At 43.1% G+C, this 16903-nt stretch overlaps 1 protein-coding gene and 1 long non-coding RNA gene across 7 annotated transcripts in view; one reads left to right on the forward strand and one right to left on the reverse strand.

Annotated features, from left to right (window-relative positions):
• Nucleotides 1-538: 538 nt before the first annotated feature.
• PSME4 (proteasome activator subunit 4) overlaps nucleotides 539-16903 on the forward strand; it is a 110043-nt gene continuing 93678 nt past the window's right edge. For 4 of the 6 annotated variants that reach the window (XR_004273063.1, XM_032292136.1, XM_032292137.1 and 1 more), the window contains exon 1: nucleotides 1036-1302. Coding sequence is in view for 4 of the 6 variants with exons in the window: in XM_032292136.1 (XP_032148027.1) it covers nucleotides 1061-1302 (242 nt within the window). In the remaining 2 variants the exon portion in view is untranslated. Of the gene's footprint in view, nucleotides 1303-16903 lie in introns of all 6 variants that reach the window. The other 2 variants (XM_032292140.1, XM_032292138.1) reach the window with 2 other exon arrangements.
• LOC116560642 lies at nucleotides 7383-7871 on the reverse strand. The gene is made up of 2 exons (XR_004273064.1): nucleotides 7739-7871; nucleotides 7383-7412 (listed from the first exon to the last, which is right to left on the reverse strand). It is a non-coding gene; the product is annotated as an uncharacterized LOC116560642 (long non-coding RNA).

A 16903-nucleotide genomic window follows, 5' to 3' on the forward strand; every position in this document is an offset into this window, starting at 1 on the left:
CCCGAAGCGCTGGTATTACAGGAGTGAGCCACCGCGCCCAGCGCCTCCTTCCTTTTTCTAACCAACTTTGCACTCAACCCTTAGAGCTTAATTTAAGTATCTCCCTCTCAACCCCCCTGTTCAAACTTCTTTGTAGAGTTCCCAAGGCTTCCTGTACTTATCTAGCAATTAAGAGCATTATCTTGTAATTCACGTCTTTATCTCTGCTAGACTAAGTCCTTGGGAGGGCGGAAACCAGGTTAAACTTTCCATTTCAACAGCCTAAACGGAGCGCCTTACACACAAAACAGTTGTTCAATTAGTATTTATTTAGTGAGTAACTATTTTCTTCTTTGGAATGATGGTGCCCAGAATACCAGAAAGATGGGGTCTTAAAAGGGACAGAATTATAAGTAAATCTAGAAGGAACAAGTCGGGTGGAGTAAATAAATCTATAAGGAGCAAGTGGGTACGTGGACTTTTTCATAAACCCCTGTAACCTAGAAGCCGGGGCTGCCCGGCTAGGGGAACCAGGCCAACCCGGCTGCCGACCGCCGCCTGCCGCGGCGACTGGGGCTCCGGTGGGCTGTGCGCGACCCCCAGCGAGGCAGGACAATAGCTTGGAATTCGGCCTCCAGTTTCCGGTGGGGTAGCCTCGCGCTGGGCCAGTGAGGCCGGTGGCTGGTGTCTCCGAGCCGTGCAGACGGCTAGGAAGGCGCGGCCCCCTGGGCTCCAGCGGCCGCTACCACCTCCTCCCATTACGCCGTCGCCCCGCCCCGCCCCGCCCCGCCCCGGAAGTGACTTGAGGCCGGTCCGGAACCTCTGGGCCCGGCGGCTGCAGCGTCACCAGCCGAGCCGGTGCGGGGCGGGCAGAGCGGCCGCTGCCGCCGCCAACGAACCGGGAACCGCGCGGGGCCCAGCAGCACGCCGGCCACGGAAGGGGGCCTAGCGATCGGTCCGAGGACGACGGGGCCGCCGGCGGCCGCAAGGCGACGACGACGCGGAGGAGGCGGAGCCCGGAGAGGGGTGGGGGTCGGGGAGGGCTAGGGTGGGAGGGGGTCGGGGGGGTATCCCTGGGCTCATGGAGCCGGCCGAGCGGGCGGGAGGCGGAGAGCCCCCAGAGCCCGGCGGGCGTCCCGAGCCGGGCCCACGGGGCTTCGTCCCGCAGAAGGAGATCGTCTACAACAAGCTGCTACCCTACGCCGAGCGCCTAGACGCCGAGTCCGACTTGCAGCTGGCCCAGATCAAATGCAACCTGGGCCGGGCCGTGCAGCTCCAAGAGCTATGGCCCGGGGGCCTCTTCTGGACCAGGAAACTCTCCACGTAAGTGTGCCCGGGCCTGCGGCCCAGGCGAGGGGGTAAGGTTCAGTAAGAGGTGTCAGGGGTGGGTACTCTTTGTCCAGAGGGCTGGACCCTTAGCTCTGTCCTCGCTGGAGCTATCCTGGAGCGGTGGTCCCACGGTCATGACAGAGCCAGTGGAGCACTCAAGCCGTCCTCGTTGCCACTTTCCTATGGGACCTCCCGGGTCCTCACCGGCCATCCACGTCCTCCCCAGCTGCTTCTCCCGAAGCGTTTGGGTTGTTGTCTTCCCACTTGCGGGGCCCTGGGGAGTCCGAGGGCCCCGGGCCCCAAGGCGGAGAGGTGAGCCGTTCCCAAGAGTCCTCTTTGGACCTTTGCGCATGGGAGAGGCGGGGCAGAGAGGATTTGTCTTTGGGGGAGTTCCTTGACTTCTTGAATTCTGTCTGTGCTTCCTCTCGTTCTTCCTTCCCCTGCGATCCGCAGCTCTTCACATCTCCATTGGCGTCTAGTAACTTTCTGAATGGAAAGGAAGCTATAGGGAAACTTAGGGGTTCTGCTTTTTTGGGGCCCGCTCAGACCTGGCGAAGTTGATTGAAAAGGTTGGTTTAAAGTCAGACCTCATTCCTGAGCTTAACGTCTTAGACGTTAATGTTGACAATGTTGTTTAAGATTCTAAGGATTGTGTGCCGCTCCTGTCGTGACATTTCTTTTGGAGAGACCTTTAAGATACTGAAGAAAACAGGGAAGAGCGCTGTCAGGATGTTTAGGGTGATATTGGTATCAGGCTTGAGTTAATTTGTTGAGTTGCTCAGATTAACGTAGATCACCTAAATCAGCTTCAGGAGTTAAGTTGTACTTTATAAAATAGCTTCAAACTATAGTGTCAGTGAAATTAGAAAAAAAAAAAAAAAAACTAGTAAAAATACAGTCGGGGGAAAAAAGATTTACCTGCTGGATGGGCATGTTTACTGTGTCTGAAGAGCTTTTTAAGAAAGAATTTTCTTGTATCTTGTTTGGTTAACTGTACATAAAATCTGGTAACATGGTATGTTCACGCATGTGGATATGGATGGGTGAACACACAAAACAAAGTCACTTATTCAGTGTTTACCCAAATCTGCTGAGTGAACTGAGTGATGACTCAGGGTTTTATAATAGTCTTGTCTATATTTCTTCACTGGATGATTCTTATTTGCCAGTTATTAGAGGGCCTCCGACAAATTTCTCATTTCCACTTGAGGGGTGGGTGAGAGTAATTACCTTTTTAATTTAAAAGAATCAAAACTAAAACATGTAATTTGCCCTCTTCAAAGACTGATCATAAAAGTCAAGGTTAACAACTCTCTTGTTGACTAGAGTATAAAGAAGTTTTTGGTGTTAGGATTCTTAGGAGAATGGGGGTGAGGGGCAGAAGCAGGAATGCAACAGGGAAAAAAGAGCCACGGTTAGTCCAAAAAGAATATAAATAGTTACAGTCCAAATGCTTTTTCAAGTGAACCTCCTAGGTTTTTGTGTTACTCAGGCACAGTAAAAATAGTCACTTTGTTACAGTAATTCCCCATTTTAATCACTTGGATTAGACTTGCCAGAGAATACCTACCATTTCTGGGGACATAAACAGCCTTTTTTTAGATGTACAGTATATAAATATGCCATGGTGCGAAGGCATGTCTGGTGTGGATTTATGAACCTGGAATCTACCAACGCATAATTAAGCATTGTTTTCTGAAGTGTTTATTGTTACCAAGTTTGGTAAGTTAGCACCCGACTTTGTTATTGTTTGGCTTATTAGGTAAAAAGTTTTTACCTAGAAATGGCTAAAAATAACAGTGGAGCTAATGTTTAGTGTTTAGGGCTGAATTGCAGATAGCTTCTTGATGGCTTAATACCCATGAACCCATGGTATTAAGTTTATATCTAAATAACCAGCAAGAAATGCTGGTGGGTGGAATTTTATTTTGGAATTGTGGTTAGATGCTGGAAACTGATTGGTGGGATTGCGCTATGAGACATTTTGAACGTGATGGGACATGTTGTGATCTTGGGTGTGTGTGTGTGTTTTTTTTTCCCCTAAGTCATGTTAAGGTGACCTGTTTATAGTTGTGCTTGTTGTTTTTTAAGTCTTCTGTGTTGCATAAGTGAACATCTGAATAATGCCAAAACGTGTGACGAAAGCTGAGTGGTGATCATATTTAGTACTTCGGAGAATAGAAAGTGGTAATGAAAAGAAAATCTAGTTTCTCCCACTAGCTCTGAGACTGTGGGAAAGTTACTTAATCATATGTTTCAGTATTCTTGTGCGTGAAATGAGGGACTGGACTAAATAATTCTTTTCTTTTTTTTTTTTTTTGAGATGGAGTCTCATTCTGTCACCCATGCTGGAGTGCAGTGGGCTCACAGCAACCTCTACCTCTCAGATTTAAGCGATTCTCCTGCCTCAGCCTCCCAAGTAGGTGGGATTATAGACAAGTTCCACCACGCCTGGTAATTTTTTTATTTTTAATAGAGACAGGGTTTCACCATGTTGGTCAGACTAGGTTTGAACTCCTGACCTCAAGTGATTTGCTCGCCTTGGCCTCCCAGAGGGCTGAGATTACGTGTGTGAGCCACTGCTCCCCCCCTGGACTAAATAATTGAGAACCATTTCTGCTGTGATATTCTGTAGTTTTATTTTTTTAATCCTTTCAAGCTTCACATCAGTCAATGTGTGTATCTTTGTACAAGAACTGTTTGAAGAATTTGTAAAGTACTGGGAAACGGTTGCACAGGTCAAGTACATTCCTAAAGACCAAAGTGTAAATGCAGTTGAGAGGCCCTGGGACTATCTCCCTGACCAGAAATGTGCACCCCCTAATCAGGACATCAGAGGTGTGTCTGGGACCAAGTTCTGGTTTGGGAGATTCTCAAGCTTTACATTTGTTCCCTGTTTTTGGCTTTTTTTTTTTTTTTTTTGAGACAGTCTTGCTCTGTTGCCCAGACTAGAGTGCAGTGGCACAATTTCGGCTCACTGCAACCTCTACCTCCCTGGTTCAAATGATTCTCCTGCCTCAGCCTCCTGAGTAGCTGGAAATACAAGTGTGTGCTGCCATACCAGGCTAATTTTTATATTTTTAGCAGGGACGGGGTTTCACCATGTTGGCAAAGGGTGGCCTCGAACCCACGTGATGTGCCCCCTTCGGCCTCCCGAAGTGCTGGGATTATAGGTGTGAGCTACTACGCACAGCCTTTTTTGACTTTTTTCTTCATTTTTAATAGTTTAAATCCATTTTGAGACTTTCAGATCTTTTTAGCATCTCTGAAGGTTATTTCTATAGATCTAAATACTTGGCCATGTGATATAGGCTCTCCAGTACAGACAATTTAAAGTACTAGAACTGTCTGATCAAGAGCGGTTGTGTGATGTAATAAGTCACAAAGCAAATTTTTAATAAAGCGGGAAATAAATCAGAGAAGTTGAGGAAACAGAGAAAGTAGGAACAAATTAATGGTCTTTGGACAGTGGCAGACAGCTCATGGACACTGTAAGTGAAATATGAGAATGAAGGGAGTTGAAAAAAGGTATTTTTTTTTAAATTTTAATTTTTAATTTTTTTTTAAAAGCTGGGGTTTCACCATGTTGACCGGGATGGTCTCGATCTCCTGACCTCGTGACCCGCCCGCCTCGGCCTCCCAAAGTGCTGGGATTATAGGCGTGTCTCCTGACCTCGTGACCCGCCCGCCTCGAAGTGCACGCCTATAATTCCAGCACTTTGGGAGGCCGAGGCGGGCGGGTCACGAGGTCAGGAGATCGAGACCATCCCGGTCAACATGGTGAAACCCCGTCTCTATTAAAAATACAAAAAATTAGCTGGGCATGGTAGCGCGTGCCTGTAATCCCAGCTACTCAGGAGACTGAGGCAGAAGAATTGCCTGAACCCCCAGGAGGTGGAGGTTGCGGTGAGCCGAGATTGCGCCATTGCACTCCAGCCTAGGTAACAAGAGCGAAACTCCGTCTCAAAACAAAACAAAACAAAACTTGATTTTGTCATGCCTGTAATCCCAGCACTTTGGGAAGCCTAGGGGGGCAGATCATGAGGTTAGTAGGAGTTCGATGCTAGCCTGACCAACATGGTGAGAAGCTGTCTCTACTAAAAATACAAAAATTAGCCTGGCATGGTGGTATGCACCATAATCCCAGCTATTCAGGAGGCTGAGGCAGGAGGATTGCTTGAGCCTGGGAGGTGGAGGTTGCAGTGAGCCAAGATCATGCCACTGCACTCCAGCCTGGGTGACAGAGCAAGACTCCCATCTAAAAAAAAAAAAAAAAAAATTAAACATGAAATTGGATTCTCAGGCAAATTAAAACCCTATTGGTTAAAAAAAAAAATTCTTCTTTGATAGTAGAACTCCTGAACCTTCCTCTGGGCTCCAAAACATACTATTTGAAAAATCACTTGGGTGCTCTGGGTATGGTGGCTCAATGCCTGTAATCCTGCCCTTTGGAAGGCTGGGATTATTTGAGGCCAGGAGTTCCCTGGCCAACGTGGTGAAACCCAGTCTCTACTAAAAATACAAAAATAAGCACTTACCTGTAATCCCAACTACTAGGGAGGCTGAGGCAGAAGATCGCTTGAACCTGGGAGGTAGAGGCTACAGTGAGCGGAGATCGCGCCACTGAACTCCAGCCTGGGCGATAGAGGGAGACTCTTGTCTTAAAAAAAGAAAAAAATCACTTGGGCTTTCTAGCTCTGTGTTCCTTTTCAACTGGTCTAGATGAAAGGGAGGGAAAAGGAGGCAGAGTAAGTGAATGGGTTATTTGCTACAACTTATCCCATCTATGATTCGTGTGTGCGCGCGCGCGTGTGTGTTTTAAACAGCATTTTGATTTTAGTAAAGTATGTGGGTTTGGTGTAATATGAAGCAAATTTAGATCCCCTGTTTGCTACAGTGACATGTTCTGTATTGTTTTATGATTAAGTGCCTGTATTATACTGTGAAGTCATTTTATTTGCCAATTAAACTGTGGCACCCTTTAGAAGTAAAAGTACAATTGCTTATTATTACGAATATTATATAGCCTTCCTGGATCAATTATCCCAGTAGATACCACATGCCGTATTTAATTAGATTAAATAACCACCAGAAACTTAAGTGTAGTCAAGGTATTAGTTATCAAATACACAGACCTCCTCTTGTGGAAAGTAACAAGTGGCCACTGGAGCACCCACATTCATATCATCCCTGTGTTGGGAAAGAAAGGAAATGGTAACTGCGGAATCTGCATTGTCTATTATGAGGCACTTAAGAGTATCTAATGATTACAGTATTGAAATTGAAGTACACTGTAAATGCAAGTGGTTTTATTTGTAAAAGAATCTTGAAATCTTGACACATTACCAAACTTACCAGTGAGAACCAGTTACAGAGAGTGGATAGCAGAGGTTTGTCTTAGTTAATAAGTGATCATTCGAAATGGGAACCAAGATTTCTTTGTAGTGAGAAAGCTGATTTTCCATAGGGAGAAAAAAAGTAAGTGATTTTGGACAACATGAATTTTTTTTGACAAAGTTGTATAATAGCACAAGAAGACATATTTCATAATGATTTTTTCAAAAATAATAAATTTTATTGTTGAGAGCAGTTTTTAGGTTCACAGCAAAGTTGAATGGAAAGTGTAGAGTTCCCATATACCCTGTGTCCCTACACATGCATACATTTAACTTTTCATGACACTGTCATACAAATACTTTTTTACAAAAATATTTGAGTTCCTTACCATTTTCCAGAAACTTCTCAATAATTTCTTGGAAACAGCTTGTCAGTTTTCTTTTCACTAATTTATTGTCTATTTCTTCCTGAACATCACTGGCCAATGAGCATATGTGTGTTTCTGATTTGAAGATTTTAGTGTTTAAACCCTCTATTCATTAAACATTTTTTATTATGAATAACACCAAAAATATACAAAAGAAGATAATCATATAATTAACCTTGTCACCCATCATCAGTTAACTCATGGCAAGTTATATTCTTTTTATCATCCCCTTTCTCCTTTGTTTTCGAAGCATATTACTTTATTCATAAATGTTTCCATTATGTATCTTTAAAGGAAAAGGAATTTTTTTAAAAAAGTAATACCAATACTATTATAAAACCTGAAAATATTTTTTTTTTTTTTTTTTTTTTTTTTTTTGAGACGGAGTTTCACTCATGTTACCCAGGCCTGGAGTGCAATGGCGCGATCTCGGCTCACCGCAACCTCCGCCTCCTGGGTTCAGGCAATTCTCCTGCCTCAGCCTCCTGAGTAGCTGGGATTACAGGCACGCACCACCATGCCCAGCTAATTTTTTGTATTTTTAGTAGACACGGGGTTTCACCATGTTGACCAGGATGGTCTCGATCTCTTGACCTAGTGATCCACCCGCCTCGGCCTCCCAAAGTGCTGGGATTACAGGCTTGAGCCACCGCGCCCGGCCAAAACCTGAAAATATTAACATCTGTTATCACTTTGATCAATCTCATGAGGTTCTGCTTCTTTGCCAAATTTGTGGTTTTACTATTGAGTTTCCATTTCATTTGTATTGTTTTGTCTTAGGTTTACTATAATAGTTCATTAATGAACATTTTCCCATTATGACATCTTTCATTTCTGCCTCTTACCTTTGAAGACTTAGACTGAGTTCTGGGGTAACAAGTACTCTTTTAAATTACCTTCATTAAAAAATAACAGAGGCTCATAGGTTAGTGCACAGTCATGGTTAACACAATGTACTAGAGACAGATGTCAGCCTTCTTTGAACACATTTTTTTTTTTAGTACATTGCGTGAACTGGGCACTGGTTTTGGCGTTTGGGATGTATCAGTGAAAATTTTCTGCCCTCTGGAAGTCCAAATGTGCTCTTTGTGTGTGTGTGTGTGTTTTTTTTAAGAGACAGTCTTGGTCTGTCACCCAGGCTGGAAACATAGGGAGTGCAATCATAACTCCCTGTTTTAGCCTTGAGCTCCTGTGCTCGAGTGATCCTCCCATCTCAGCCTCCTGAGTAGCTTGGACTACAGACATATACCACCACGCCAAGCTAATTTTTAAAGTTTTGTGGAGACAGAGTCTTGCTGTGTTGCTCAGGCTGGCCTTGAACTCTTGGGCTCAAGAGATCCCACCTTGGCCTCATGAAAGTGTTGGGATTACATGTGTGAGCCACTGCATATGGTATATGTGCTTTCTTTTAGTGCATATTTTTGTTCATTTAGGTCAGACCAGGCTAGGTGGTAACTTCATCAAAAAATTTGAAGAAAATAGGAATTCTGAATGTATTATTTGAAAAGAAAATCTCATTCTGACCAGTGTGTTTTAATGCATTACTTTGAGACACTAAGAAAGGCAGTTAGAAAAGAAATAAATGTATCATTTGATGTTCTTCTGAGATCTGAATGTCATTTAAGAATGGTTTTCCTAGGTGTTCTTTCTGCAGTGCTGCATAATAAAATTGTATTTGAAATATATGTCCTTAATTGAAATGGAGGCAAATTTTTATGTTTTTTTTAGGCAAGCTTGTAATTAAGCATATAACTTCTAAGAACTGTTTTTCTTTTCTTTTTTTTTTTTTGAGACAGAGTCTTGCTCCATCGCCAGGCGCCAGACTGGAGTCCAGTGGCACGATCTCGGCTCACTGCAACCTCCACCTCCTTGGTTCAAGCAATTGTCCTGCCTCAGCCGCCTGAGTAGCTGGGACTACAGGTGTATGCCACCACACCCAGCTAATTTTTGTATTTTTAGTAGAGACGGGGTTTCACCATGTTGGTCAGGATGGTCTTGATCTCTTGACCTCGTGATCCGCCAGCCTTGGCCTCTCAAAGTGCTGGGATTATAGGCGTGAGCCACCGTGCCTGGCCAAAACTGTTTTTCTTATCATGGAACCTGGGAATTAACTTTTTTTCTGTTAAATGAGACTTATTTTTAGAAAATCCCCTTCTCCCTCTTCATTCCCTTATTTTGAGACAGTGTCTTCCTCTGTCACCCAGGTTGGAGTGCAGTGGCACCGTCACAGCTTATTGCACCCTCAACCTCCCAGGCTCAAGCAATCTTCCCATCCCAGCCTCCAGAGTAGCTGGGACCCTGGGCATGTAGCAGCACATTCAGCTAGGTTTTTATTATTTTACTTTTATTTTTGTAGACAAAGGATCTCACTATGTTGCCAGGGCTGGTTTCAAACTCCTGGGCTCAAGTAATCTTCCCACGTCACCCTCCCAAATTGCTGGGATTACAAACATAAGCCAGTGCACCTAGCCCCTCTTCACTTCTTTTTAAATACAAAAATTCAAATATGTGTTTCTCACTAACCTTTGTAGAAAATTAGATCAAAACCTCATTCTGTATGAACACCAAACTGAGAGCATGGTAATAAAAGCAACAGTAAGCAAACAACAGCAACAAAAAACCCCTACATTTATTGAGACCCCTACTTGAATGTTAAAAGAGCACATACTACAAATATTCCCATTTGGAACCTTGAGGTTGGCTGCTTCCATATTTGGTTTATACTTAACTTTTCTTCTCTTTAAGTATACTCTCTTGATCCCTTGTTCATGCTTTTGTATTTTTTGTATACTTATATGCCATTCTCTCTCTCTCTTTTTTTTTTTTTTTTTAAGAGATGGGATCTTGCTATATTGCCCAGGCTGGCGTGCAGTGGCTATTAACAGGCACGATCCCACTACTGATCAGCATGGGAGTTTTGACCTGCTCTGTTTCTGACTTGGGTCGGTTCACCCCTCCTTAGGCAACCTGGTGGTCTCCCACTCCTGGGAGGTCACCATATTGATGCCAAACTTAGTGCGGACACCCCGTTGGCATATTGCACTACAGCCCAGAACTCCTGGACTCAAGCAATCCTCTCACCTCAGCCTCTCGAGTAACTGGGACTACGGGCACGCACCACTGCACCCTGCTTATGTTCCATTCTCTACAGTGAGCTTTTTTTTTTTTTTTTTTTTTTTTTTTGAGACAGTTTCGCTCTGTTGCCTAGGCTGGAGTACAGTGGCGTGATCTTGGCTCACTGCAACCTCTGCCTCCTGGGTTCAAGTGATTCTCCTGCATCAGCCTCCCAAGCAGCTGGGATTACAGGCAGGACTCTACCACCATGCCCCGCTAATTTTTATGGTTTTAGTGGAGATGGATTTTCTCCTTGTTAGGCAGATGGCTCTTGAACTCCTGATCTCAAGTGATTCACCTTCTCAGCCTCCCCAGGTGCTGGGATTACAGGGACAAGCCACTGCACCTGGCTAGTATAATTTTTTGATAGATAAATCATAAAATTTTAGTAGCGGTCATCATTGTATTATGCCAATTTGGCTTTTTTGGTGATATGCAGATCCTAAATTTTTTAGATTAAAAATATAATACTTTTTATCCTTTTCAAAAAAAAAATAAAAACCTAACACCACTGCAGCTATGAAGTGGGTATGGGAATAGTATTATAATGCAAACAAGTTGAAGACTGCTTAAGAATTATTAAAAATGAGACTGGATGAGACTCCTCATGCCTGTGAATCCTAGCACTTTGGGATGCTGAGGTGGGTAGATAACATGAACTCAGGAGTTCAAGACCAGCCTGGGCAACATAGTGAAACCCTGTCTCTACAAAAAATACAAATAGTAGCTGGGCATGGTGACACATATGCCGGTAGTTCCAGTTATTCGGGAGGCTAAGGTGGGAGACTGGCTTGAACCTGGGAGGCAGAGGTTGCAGTGAGCCAAGATTATGCCACTGCACTCCAGCCTGGGCAACACAGCCAGACCCTGTCTCAACAACAACAACAACAGAACACTAAAAAGAATTTTTAAAAACGCTTTAAATCTTCTAATGGTAGACAGTCTAAGTGGAATGTGTTTGTAATCTTTGGACTGTTACATGTGCGTGTTTCATTTTTTGGCACTTTTTAAATTAAATTAATTAATTTTTGCAAACCCTGCCGCTGATTTTCTTTTTTAAGCCAATGTTGAAGTATAAGTTTTTAGAGCAGGAAATTTTATGAGTGCAAACTTACCATGTGAGTGTATGTATTTTCAGGCAGAAATTCTTTTATTTCTCTACTCAGGTGGTTTTTGAATGAAGTTAGTAATTTTGGGGCAGATTTATGAAGAGTTTAGTTGGGATGGATGGGTAGGTCACTTGCAAGCATCAAATTGTGTCCATTTTTGTAAACATAAAACAAATGGACATTTTCATTCTGTGTATGGCAAGTGGAATATTATTTAACAAGTTCAGTAATGATTTAGAAAGGTGATTTTTAAAAAACAATCCTCCTAATTTAGTAGGCAGAATTATCTTAAGACCTTTTCACTTTGTGTTTTTGAGGGTACCTCAATCTTGCGGACCCCAAAGTAAAAACTATGTGTATTACATAGTTTTTCAAATTGTGGGTCACAAGAAAAGGGTTGTGAAATCAATTTGGAAGATACTGACCATTTTTTGTTTTGTTTTGAGTGAACAAGATTAGAGTCATTAGAATGCATTTGGAAGTGGTGAGGTTGAAAGTTCATGTCCTTTGGCTCAGTTACATATATGTGTATGTGTGTACTGGGTTATGATATATTTATTACTATGGGTTATGGCTAAAAACTTTGAAAGCGGCTGGTTTAACAGGTTTCTTTCTGTACTTAAGATCATATAGTGAACACTTACTGAGATTTAAGGATATAAGGGATGAAAATGAAAGTTAAGACGGTTTTTATAATATCAATAACCTGAGGGATCATAAAAGAGAATATTAATACAAGGTTAAGTGAGTGACATAAATACTACCTTATATTTAGGGGTCATAATGTGCCAGCACTGTGCTAAGTGCTTTACATTCATTATTTCATTTTATTCTCATCTACAACCCTATAAACTAGATTTGTTTGTTTGTTTGTTTTTTTAGAGGGGCCACCTGCCCAGCTGCCTTGCCAGGCCCCTGCAGGCCTGTAGGCTTATTTGTTATCATCGTTTTAGCAGGGAAGAAATGAGACTTAATAAGGTTGTCTTAGTCAGCTTGGGCTGCTGTAACAGAATACCATGGATTGATTAGCTTAAACAACAGGCATTTACTTCTCGCAGTTCTAGAGGCTGGACGTCCAAGATCAGGGTGTCAGCATGAAAGGGTATTGGTGAGGGCCCACTTGTGGCAGATAGACAGCCAGTGCCTTCTTGCTGTCCTCACCTGACTGGGGGCAGGGGAGGGAATGGAAGCAAGCACTTTGTGACTCTTCTTATCAGGTAGTAATGCCACAATGAGGTCTCCACCTTCAAGACTGCCTGCCAAAAGCCTCATTTCCAGATACTGTCATGTTGCGGATTAGGGTTTCAGCATTAATTTTTGAGGGGATATAAGCATTCAATCATAGCAGAGGCTATGTTATAGCCAATTAGCCTGATAACCTCAAAGGTCTTGCCCTTGACCACTATGTCCATGGAAAGGAAAGCTGTATAGCTTGGGAAATTCTACCAAGGGAAAGGCTGACCTCTAGTTTTGAGGAAGGATTTGGTTAGATAAGGAGAAGTTCAGAGAAGACCATTTAGCTTGGGGGAACAGAGGCATTAATGGGCAAATTAACCAAACAGCTGTTAAAAATCTGTTCTCCGGGCCTGGTGCAGTGGTTCACACCTGTAGTCTCAGCACTTTGGGAGGCCAAGACAGGAAGATTGCTTGAGCCCAGGAATTTGAGAGTAGCCTGGCCAACATGGCGAATCCCTGTCTCTACAAAAAAATACAAATAGCTGGTGTGGTGGTACACACCTGTACTATCTAGGTGGCTGAGGTGGGAGGATCACTGGGCCCAGTGATTGAGGTTGCAGTGAGCTGTGATTGTGCTACTGCACTCTAGCTTGTCTCAAAAAAAAAAAAAAAAAATTGTACTTGGAACATCATGTTGAAATAATCAGTTACCTGTCTCTCTAGGCTGTATTATGCCCCAGGGAATTTGTTATTTATTTTTATATTTCCATTGCCTGTTGCCATATCTATCTTATAAATGACACCCAGAAAGCATTTCAAGAAATCATTCCATTTATCCATGCCTCAAGAGAGAAACAATTGGGAAAAGGATAGTGGGATCTTTATTAGGTATTAATGGTGAATGACTTGATTAGTCCAGAAATTGCATTAGTTTTTGAACTGCAGTATGCTGAAACTTCAGTAAGTATTGGTTAGCTTGTGGTGGATGGAGATAAAGAGAAGTATATGCCTTTGAACTCTCTGTCCCTTTAGAGCCTTTCATCAGGAATGGTTTTTTTGGTTTTTTTTTTTTTTTGAGATAAGAGTTTTGCTCTTGTTGCCCAGGCTATGATCTTGGCTGACTGCAACCTGTGTCTCCCAGGTTCAAGTGGTTCTCTTGTCTCAGCCTGCCGAGCAGCTAGGATTACAGACATGCACCGCCACACCTGGCTAGTTTTGTATTTTTAGTAGAGATGGAGTTTCTCCATGTTAGTCAGGCTGGTCTCAATCTCCTGATAGGTGACCTGCCCCACCTTGGCCTCTCAAAGTGGTAGGATTACAGGTGTGAGCCACCATGCCCTGCCAATAGACCTGTTTTTTTAGAGTGTTTTTTAGAAACCTCCACGTTTTAAACCCAATTTGTTTAATGTGGTTGAATATTTATTGTTAGTTTGAGATTTATGTGTGTATGTGTTTTAAGAATTAGTCCTGGCCAAGTGTGGTAGTTCACGCCTCTAATCCCAGCACTTTGGGAGGCTGAGACAGGTGGATCACAAGATCAGGAGTTTGAAACTAGCCTGACCAACATGGTGAAACCCCATCTCTAGTAAAAATGCAAAAATTAGCTGGGTGTGGTGGCGCACGCCTGTGATCCCAGCTACTGAGAAGGCTGAGTCCCAGCTACTCAGAAGACTTAGGCAGGAGAATCACTTGAACCCAGGAGGCAGAGGTTGTGATGAACTGAGATCGCACCACTGCCCTCCACCTGGGTGACAGAGCGAGACTCGTCTCCAAAAAAAAGAATTAGTCTTAGTAAGATTTTTGCAATTATATAAGCCGTTATATTCTTCAAGGTATACTTGTACATTCAGTCATTTAAAAAATGTTTCTCAGGTCTGGGTGCGGTGGCTCACACCTGTAATCCCAACACTTTGGGAGGCCAAGGCAGTTGAATCATGAGGTCAGGAGATCAAGACCATCCTAGCCAACCCCCTATCTACCAAAAATACAAAAGTTAGTTGGATGTGGTGGCTCCTGCCGGCAGTAATCCCAGCTACCTGAAAGGCTGAGGCAGGAGAATTGCTTGAACCAGGGAGTTGGAGGTTGCAGTGAGCCTGAGATTGCACCACTGCACTCTAGCCCGGCGACAGAGCGAGACACTGTCTCAAAAAAAAAAATGTTTTCTCAGAATGTTCCCCTTGTTTAATCTCTAGAGTTCTGTATTTCTTAAGTAGGTGTAGAGCGGCATGATCCCTTTCCCCAAGTAGCTGTCAGTCATCTAAAGAAATAAAATCATATATACATATTTAACTATAGTATGAGTTAGAATGTGAAACTTACTCAAGTTTGGTACAAGCTATTAAGGGGAAAGAGGACAGATAGGGCATTTGGTTGGGAAGACTTAATGAAGGAGGGAAGTCTTAAAGGATAGATAGGCTTTCAAGGATAGAACAGAGATAATTTATATGAAAATACATATAGTGAGCAAACTTCTTAAAATCTATTTAGCTTCATAACTAAAGACATATTGAAATGGTTGTATTTAGTATCATTTTTAAAAATTTTTTCTCACCTCCCCAGCAAAGTGGAAGTGTCATATTTTTAATGATTTAAATAGACTTTTAAAAGCATGCACAATAGGCCCTCTGTATTTGTGGGTTCTGCATCCATGGATTGAACCCAGAATTGAAAATACCCAGAAGATGGCCAAACGTGGTGGCTCATGTCTGTAATCCCAGCACTTTTGGAGGCTGAGGCAGAAGGAGTGCCTGAGCCCAGGAATGTAGGACCAGCCCTGGCAACACTGTGAGACTCCAACTCTACAAAAAAAATTAAAAAATTAGATGGATGTGGTAGCCTGCACCTGTAGTCCCAGCTACTTGGGAGGCTGAAATGGGAGGATTGCGTGAGCATGGGAAGTTGAGGCTGCAGTGAGCCATGATTGCACCACTGCATGCAACCTGGGCAACAGAAAGAAAAATCTACGGAATTCCAGAAAGCAAAACTTGAATTAACCACATGTCAAATATGATGTTGAATGTACGTGAATAAAGTGAGTGACGTAAAGGCATTTTATTAAGTGTAAGTAATCTAGAGATTATTTAAAGCAAATGGGAGGATGCATCTAGGTTTTATGCAAATAATATACCATTTTACACAAGGGATTGAGAATCTGTGGACTTTGGTGTCTGTGGGAGGTCCTGAAACCAATCCCCATGTGTATTTAGGGATGACATTATTGTGTTCTCATCACTTCACTAGATTCCAGTGGTTTTCAAACCAACTGATACATCTTGGGAACATAAAAATAAATTGAAAAGCAACTAGTACCCAGACCACTGAAAATTAGTTAAGTTACAGCATCTTTCATGTACATTGATCAGTCTGTCACCATAGCCTTGTGGAAGAAGCCAGATTTTGCAAAGATTAAATAACTTCCCCAATGGACTGACAGAGCAGTTTGAGTTCTTAACAGACTTGTAGAACCATGCTGTTTCTGCTTACTTGGCTATGTTGAAATCAATAAATGTGCTATCCAGAGTTATGTTGATAGTTGCAAAGCAAGCTAGAGTGGAAACATATGACATTCTGTTCTGTTAGTTGTTTTTCCTTGCCACAGAAGTAGCGTTTTTTTTGTTTTTGTTTTTTTCTTGAGAAGGAGTCTAGCTCTGTTGCCCAGGCTGGAGTATAGTGGTTGTCGGCTCACTGCAACTTCTGCCTCCTGGATTCAAGTGATTCTCCTTCCCCAGCCTCCCAAGTAGCTGGGATTATAGGCGCCCGCCACCAAACTGGGCTAATTTTTCTATTTTTAGTGGAGATGGGGTTTCACTGTGTTGGCCAGGCTGGTCTTGAACTCCTGATCTCAGGTGATCCGCCTGCCTCGGCCTCTCAACGTGCTGGGATTACAGGCCCAAGCCACCTTGCCTGGCCTGATTACTTTTAAAAAGTGAAAAAAATGAAAATGTGTTTTGAAAAATATGAAAATCACTCAGTTTTACCACCCAGAGGTAGTTAAAAAAATTTTTTTGGGGGGGCTGGGCACGGTGGCTCACAGCTGTAATCCTAGCACTGTGGAAGGCTGAAGCAGGTAGATCACAAGGTCAGGAGTTCAAGACCAGCCTGGCCAAGATGATGAAACCCCATCTCTACTAAAAATACAAAAATTAGCTGGGTGTGGTGACAGGGTCTGTAATCCCAGCTACTTGGGAGGCTGAGGCAGAGAATTGCTTAACCCAGGAGGTAGAGATTCCTGTGAGCCAAGATTGTGCCACGGCACTCCATCCTGGGTGACAGAACAAGACTCTGTCTCAAAAAATATTTAAATTTTTGTAGAGATGGGATTTTGTCGTGTTGCCTAGGCTGGTCTTGATCTTCTGGTCTCAAGCGATCTGCTTGTCTCAACCTCTCAAAGTAGTGGGATTACAGGCATGAGCCACTGCATCTGGCTCCCAGA

The sequence above is a fragment of the Sapajus apella genome, unplaced genomic scaffold (genome assembly GCF_009761245.1).
Source record: "Sapajus apella isolate SASKATOON/1434 unplaced genomic scaffold, GSC_monkey_1.0 scaffold26, whole genome shotgun sequence".
In the NCBI taxonomy this organism is placed as follows: Eukaryota; Metazoa; Chordata; class Mammalia; order Primates; family Cebidae; genus Sapajus; species Sapajus apella.